This window comes from Pseudochaenichthys georgianus, chromosome 3 (genome assembly GCF_902827115.2).
Source record: "Pseudochaenichthys georgianus chromosome 3, fPseGeo1.2, whole genome shotgun sequence".
NCBI lineage: Eukaryota > Metazoa > Chordata > Actinopteri > Perciformes > Channichthyidae > Pseudochaenichthys > Pseudochaenichthys georgianus.
The window spans coordinates 6,008,307-6,015,660 of NC_047505.1; the positions used below are offsets into that span (position 1 = coordinate 6,008,307).

Consider the following 7,354-nt stretch of genomic DNA (forward strand, 5'->3'; position numbering starts at 1 on the left):
TTTCACATCAAAAGAAACAACAATGTTTTAACAAATCGTATTAAATAATCTGATGACAGAACTGTAAACAGAATAGCTGAAACTTTAACAAACTAAATAACTCAGTTACCTCTAATCATTAACCCATGTTTGTATAATTGAGTTAACTCTGTGTGTTGCTGCTAGCATACATAACACCTGACGTGGAAACGTTACTCGTGAATGGGGCTACAGAGCTGCTAAAAAGACAGTCGAACCCGGTGCATTTCTCCGTCTGAATGTGGTGCACTTTTGCTAAATGTTTTGACCGCGGTTGACGTACTGGGCACCTCTGCCCTAGATCTAGTCTCTAGTAATTGTGTGCTCAAAGTACACTAGATTGAAGCATTTTATTTAAAAAAGTTAAAAAATGTCTTCCCAGGGGAGCATACCCCCGGACCCCCTTAGAGGATGTGATAATAAGTTTCTGTTTTTGTAGACACTCCACATAATTGGCATGCACCCCACTGGACTCTGTACAGATTGACAGATTGCAATAAACCGGACACTGAGTGCTAGCTACTAAGTTAGCTAACGAAAAACTCAGCCTTACTGTGGGGAATCGGCTAGGGACATCAGAGGAAGTCTTTAAACCGCTGAAAAAAATCTTTAAACCAACTGGAATTATAGAAATAATTTAGGTTTAATTTGTATTAATTTTTTTTTATTTATTTGTATTTAAATTGTATTTTTCCTGCCAATCTACTGCTCCACACTCCAGTCCAGTATGTGGCGGTAATGCACCCATGTGTTGGTTGCCAACCGCCAATAACCCATAGAAGAAGACGAAGATCCTGTACAGTAGATGGCAGTATGCACCTTAAAGGTTTCTGCCAAACCTTGAATATATCGAGAGAAGAAGAAAGAGCGGGCCTTTGTCCCGACATACAACGTGTTTGCAGTGATCAGGACGTTTAGCTGCGAAAGGACTTCTACCCGGTACCGTCGGCTCCTCGCGTCGACATGGTGAAATTATCAGCAGAGTTAATTGAGCAGGCTGCTCAATATACCAACCCCGTGAGAGACAGAGAGCTGGATTTACGAGGTTAGCTAAACGACATCACCACTGCACATCACCTCTTCATAGCTCATGTAGTTAGCCTACTCGTGCTTTACGCGGGACTCGCGCCGAACTCCATTCAAAACCTGATGAGTACCTGTTCCTTCCGATATGGATGCAACATTGTATATGATAGCCTACTTACTAAGCATGATAACATAGGCTGCTAACATAGCTTGCGGTGTCCTACCGAGTTCTACAGTTTACCTCGCGCACAGCGGAAACTAAAACCAAACACTACAATTGTTTCTAAATAACTTTACTGTTCAAATCCCATATATGATGCTTTCTGATTATCATATGTAAGCTGGAGTCTATGCTTCTTAAAGTTTAGACGTCATCATTTAACACAGGCATTAGCATTCCCTTGCTAAATCTTGTCTGCGATCTGCTAGGTTTCATTGATTGAGTTCTCAATATGTCAGTATGCTCGTTATTGTGACCCACTCAAAGTATGTGCGGATGAATCCGTGAGATGTATGAGTAGTAGTGACCAGTGGCGGCTGGTAAAATACAGCCCTGGTGTTGCTACAGGTAGTTAGCCTTCTTGCTAAACCAGCTCCTTGAAAAAGAGCGTGTATACTGCCTTCCTCTGTCCTTAACTCCTGCCTATGTCAGGTCCGAGCTCTTTTACTCTCAGCTTTCCCTCCAGTGTCCTCCTCTCAAAGGGTGTTTCTTTAAGTGATTAAACATCATTTTCCTTCTCCGTATTCAGTATCTAGTTTTGTTTATACACTCAGTCTAACTCTCTCATTCAAACTTCAATCACTCACTCTGGCGCTCCTGCTGCCCCCTAGTTGTTGGCGGAGTCAACAGCTGCTTTGTGCGCAGTTTGGTGCGCACGGAGCTGCTCCCATCTATTGTACTGAAGAGCTGCTCCTATGTGTTGTACTGAAGAGCTGCGGACTGCGCATGCAACACTTTGCGGCCTACATTATTAGCCCCCCAGGAGTTATGGAACATTTTCCTAAAATTCTTCCCAATGTTTCCAACATTGATAACACTTGATATAATCAAACATTCACCAGGGCTATTTAGTAGCTGTTGGTACATTTTGGAAGATAAAATAAGTTTTAATGTTATCAAATATAGTGAAAAATGGGTTGGTCAAAAATATTAGCCCCCAGGCCATTAATAGTCAATAGTGTACCCTTTCTAAGCCACAACTGACAAGAAGCTCTTAGAGTAGTTCTTTACTAGGTTGGCACAGGTCTCTTGAGGGATTTTGGCCCATTGTTCCAGCTGGTCCGAATTGCGTGGTTTCCGAGCATGGACATTCACTTTGAGCACCCGCCAGATTCTCAATAGGATTGAGATCTGGGCTCTGTGCGGGCCACTCCAGCACCTTGGTTTTGGTGTCCTTTAGGAACTGTTGGACCAAGTTTGATGTGTGCTTTGGAACTTTGTCTTGTTGGAAGACTAAGAGCAGATTTGTTCATATTATCCCTCAAAATGTCAACATAATTGTCTTTTTTCATGATGCCTTGCACCCGAACAAGGCTCCCTGTGCCCGAGGCTGCCAAACAGCCCCACAGCATGATGTGTTCTTAGGGTTGAAGGCCTCTCCCTTTCTTCGCCAAACATAAGCAACATCCATGTGCCCAAACAGTTCCAGTTTAGTCTCATCAGACCAAAGCACAGACTTCCAAAACTCATCTTTACCTTTCAAATGTTCCTGGGCAAACCTCAGTCTGGCTCTGATGTGCCGCTCTCTGAGTAAAGGGGTTCTTCTGGGACGATGGCCCTGAAGCCCACCACGATGAAGAGCCCTCACAACTGTGTCCTTTTATGCTGATTGAATGCTCAGGTGTGGCTTGAAAGCCGATTAGGTGTGGTTTTGAAAGCAAAAATTCACATGGGGGCTAATATTTTTGAGCAACCCATTTCTCACTATTTTATATAAAGCGAGCCTAAAAACGTATTTTATTTCCCAAAATGTACCAAAAGCTACTAAATAGCCCTGGTGAATGTTTGATTATATCAAGTTTTATCAATACTGGAAACATTGGGAAGAATCTTAGGAAAATGTTCCATAACTCCTGGGAGGCTAATAATCGAGGCCTCAACTGTATAACGAGTCAACGGGCAAAGATGTCTGCGCCCCAAGCAGGAAACACGTGACTTTAGACATCGTAAAACATCTTTCATTGACTATTTTAGCTGAACATGTTCCTGCCTGTTTCTTTCAGCTACTTGTGATAATGGCATCAAGACTGTGCCTCCATAAGAAACCGATGACTTAAGAACCATAGTAGTTGATGTAAGGCAGTACAGTGTTTGGCTCACAGCTGTACATACACTGTGTACATTCAGGGAGTAACCGTTGAAGATGAGATACACACACACTTTTGTGTGTGTGTGTTCACTGGAGATGAAACACGCTGACAGAGTTCCTCCTTGACTTTCATGTTCTTTTATTGCACAGGTTATAAAATCCCGGTGCTTGAAAATCTTGGAGCTACTCTGGACCAGTTTGACACGGTTGACTTCTCTGATAATGAAGTCAGGAAACTGGATGGCTTTCCTCTGCTCAAGAGACTGAAGACATTGCTCGTGAACAACAACAGGATTTGGTGAGTTTTACCTGCAGCCCCAGAATTATGCAATATGATGTTCAAATAAATGCAGGGCTGGCAGTGTTGACACAAATGATTCATGTTGGCATTACAGGAAGTGGGCTAAATGTTCAGCTGTAAACCAAAGCCATATGTGAGACGTCCCAAGCACTTTTATTAGAACAGTTATGATATCATTTAATATTGATAATCTGTGTTTCATACAATCATTAATTTAGGACTGCTTTAGCAAGTTGTGTAATAACTTCAAGTGAAAAATATTGCTATTTTCTTGGTTTATAAACCAGGCCGCTCGGTCTGTCTGGTGAAGGGATCTCTAGTTTGGATTGGACACCAGCCAGTACACGGCAGCATGACTAACTGTATGGAATGTTTCTCCAGTCGCATAGGTGACAATCTGGAACAATCTCTGCCGAGTCTGACAGAACTGGTTCTTACAAACAACAATATCCAGGAGCTGGTGAGTGTCATCAGCTCCCACCAGAAACCTTTACACGATCAAACTGATCTTTTAGCCTGGAACAATTGATGATTCTCTATTCTAAAACAACTATTCCTATCTGTGCGATTATTGTATGTATTTTTTATTTCCAATCTGTCCTTTTGGAAAATCTACATGTTAATTAATCTGGTTTCCAATGCAGGGTGACCTGGACCCCCTGGCCTCAGTGAGGACGCTGACCCTCCTCAGGTAGAGATCACCTGCTGTCATATCACGTGGTTCTTGAAGTGTTGGATGTCTGCTGAATTCTGCTCTTGTATGTTTCCTCACTGAATGACTGAATCTACAGTTTGTTAAGGAATCCAGTGACCAACAAGAAGCATTACAGGCTCTATGTCATCAACAAAATCCCACAGATCCGTGTGCTAGACTTCCAGAAGGTAAAGCTAAAGGTAAGTGCAGAGGAGCAAGGATGGTGTGCACATTGTAAGATTCAGCCTTCAAGGTGATGGAAGCTAAAACTGGTGAATTTATTTTTCCCTTTTAAACATTTCTGGGGTGATTAAGTAAGGGATCATGTCAGCCAGGTTGGCTGCACATTATACCCCTTATTACACGGCTACCTGCTAAATATATCAACTATTTGACTTGACTTAACAATCCATTTTTGATTTGACCAATCGGAATCATGTATTCAACCGAGCCGTGTAATAACACTAACTCTTCTAACTTGAAGTGGACATCCTGCTGAATGTCAGTCAATGTTCCTGCCTGGCCTTGCCTCCCTTGGCTGACGGCTTAGTATGTATTTAATGAAGCTTTTTGATTCTTGATATTGTTGTAGGAACGTCAGGAGGCAGAGAAAATGTTCAAGGGCAAACGAGGTGCTCAACTTGCAAAGGATATTGCCAAGCGAACCAAAACGTAAGATGAAAGTCCACGTTAGACAGCAGCTCCTAAGAAGCACTGCACCCTGGCTCATAGATCCACATCTGTCACCTACAGTGTATCTGTGTACATGAGAATACACGGTGATGTGTCAAACACACACTTCCCTTTGAAGAGCTATTAATGTCTCAAGTGAGAAACGGTGAGCTCAGTGTTGCTCAGGACTGCTGTCTATGGACAATGTATCAGATATTTGACTGAAGAAAAGATACTATACATGAGGTGGCTACATTGGTTGCTAGGTCAGAGAAGCCGGAGTGTCCCCGTGCTCTAACGAGGTGTGTCGTTTCAGGTTCACTCCTGGAGGGCCCGCACAGCCGGAGAAGAAGAGGAGTGGGCCGTCTCAGGCTGACGTGGAAGCCATCAAGGTTCTGCCGTTGCCCCCGTTTTGTTAGGGGTCTTTATGTTTTCAGAGCTGAGATGGAATTGCCATTATTCATTTATCCACAGCGTGAAATGGGATTTTTTTTTTGCATTTAACAAAGATCAATTAATAATCTATTTAAAAAGCCTTTAAGTTTTTAACGTACACTTAATTTGCTGTCTTTTTCTGGAGGCTTCATTACGTTTGGCAACTTTCAAACTGAAAAGCTCCGCATAAAGCCAGTGATGGTTCCTACAGTTGTGAAGGTCAAGAAAGAGCGCCTCAGCTTATTGTTGAACCTTTTATGAAAGTTCCATTAAACCATCACCTTTTTTAAGCGTGTCCAAATCAGCTTCTGATGTTGTATTTTTTTTTTTTTTTAATAAGGTTACGTTTATTTGACTACTATAGAGATGAACTCAGTTTTCTTGCTGGCTGAATTTGAAGTGATACCTGAAAATATACATTGTGTAACTCCTGTGTGTTTGCATTTCAGAATGCCATCGCTAATGCGTCCTCATTGGCTGAGGTGGAGAGGCTGAAAGGGATGCTGCAGGCCGGTCAGATACCAGGACGAGATCCCAGACAAGGTCAGTGCCAACCCAGTACTTCTTCAATGCTCCACTGACCCTTTTAAAGCTACTTTTAGACTAACGTCTTCAAAATAAATCAAGAGCCACAGCCAGGGTAGGTACGCTGTCAAGCATCGAGCAAAGAAATAAAGGTTATTGTACTATTCCACAAATTAAATCCAATATATAATAAATAGCCGACTCTCTATTTTTGGTATATTGCTCCTGTCTCTCTCTCTCTCTGTCTCTCTCACTGTCTCGCTCTCTCTGTGTCTCTCTCTCTGTCTCTCTCTCTCTGTGTCTGTAGGGTTTTCTCTCAATTTTGAAAGATTGATGTTAATATGTGCACTTGTAAAATCATGTCCAGCTGGGACGGTGGAGGAGGAGGAGGAAGAAGAAGAAGAAGAAGAACAACAAGAACAACAAGAAGAAGAAGAAGAAGAAGAAGAACAACAAGAAGAAGAAGAAGAACAACAACAACAAGAAGAAGAAGAAGAAGAAGAAGAAGAGGGTGAAACGGCACAGATGGAGTCACACGTGGGAGGAGGTTCTGGAGAAGAGATCAATGGCGGCGAGGGAGAGGAGGACATGGAAGAAGAGCCTCAGGTTAATGGATCCTGAGCACTTTGTTTTTGTTTTTTGTAGATTTTCACTGCAGTTTTATTTTGTAAACAGACATATTAAACTGATTGCTTATATTGATGTGTGGAACCATTTTCTTTTAGCAGTTAGCTGACAAACACCATTTAATGCATATTGAGCCCTTTTTAAAGAGGGCATGTTCTGATAATTTTCAGGTTTCATAATTGTATTTTGCCTCTACTGTGACATGCTTTGATGGTCCTCTACTGCAGTGCTTCTCAAAGTGTGGTCCGCGGACCACTGGCGGCGGTCCTTGACCGCCCCTAGTGGTCCGCGGACCACTGGCGGCGGTCCTTGACCGCCCCTAGTGGTCCGCGGACCACTGGCGGCGGTCCTTGACCGCCCCCAGTGGTCCGCGGACCACTGGCGGCGGTCCTTGACCGCCCCCAGTGGTCCGCGGACCACTGGCGGCGGTCCTTGACCGCCCCCAGTGGTCTCACAGTGGTTTCACTTTCGATTGCATGATATAGCCCAGCGCAACACCTTCATCAAACATGTTGCCACTTGTTTGTACCATTTGCAGGCGATTAGTAATCTGTTCTAGAAAAACTGTGTTTTTGGATATTTGTGAAGTTAGGTGGTCCGCAAGTGTGTTTTTTATTGGTTAAGTGGTCCTTGGTGTGAAAACGTTTGAAAAACAATCCTCTACTGTGACATGCTTTGATGGTCCTCTACTGTGACATGCTTTGATGGTCCTCTACTGTGACATGCTTTGATGGTCAACACAAAACG

At 43.0% G+C, this 7,354-nt stretch overlaps 1 protein-coding gene across 1 annotated transcript; it reads left to right on the forward strand.

Annotated features, from left to right (window-relative positions):
- The first annotated feature begins 825 nt into the window (after window positions 1-825).
- snrpa1 (small nuclear ribonucleoprotein polypeptide A') lies at window positions 826-6,678 on the forward strand. Its single transcript, XM_034104969.2, has 9 exons — window positions 826-1,063; window positions 3,504-3,651; window positions 4,036-4,114; window positions 4,299-4,345; window positions 4,446-4,548; window positions 4,941-5,020; window positions 5,337-5,412; window positions 5,905-5,998; window positions 6,348-6,678. The coding sequence occupies exons 1-9, from the start codon at window positions 982-984 to the stop codon at window positions 6,599-6,601; spliced, it is 963 nt and encodes a 320-aa protein (XP_033960860.1). The 5' UTR covers window positions 826-981; the 3' UTR covers window positions 6,602-6,678.
- The last annotated feature ends 676 nt before the right edge of the window (window positions 6,679-7,354 follow it).

What these genes read in the sequence shown, in the direction of transcription:
- snrpa1 (XM_034104969.2), top strand. Translation starts at nt 982, where the DNA reads ATGGTGAAATTATCAGCAGAGTTAATTGAGCAGGCTGCTCAATATACC. An exon ending in ACAACAATATCCAGGAGCTG is followed by an intron (nt 4,115 to 4,298) that starts GTGAGTGTCATC and finishes TTTCCAATGCAG; the next exon opens with GGTGACCTGGACCCCCTGGC. An exon ending in AGGACGCTGACCCTCCTCAG is followed by an intron (nt 4,346 to 4,445) that starts GTAGAGATCACC and finishes CTGAATCTACAG; the next exon opens with TTTGTTAAGGAATCCAGTGA.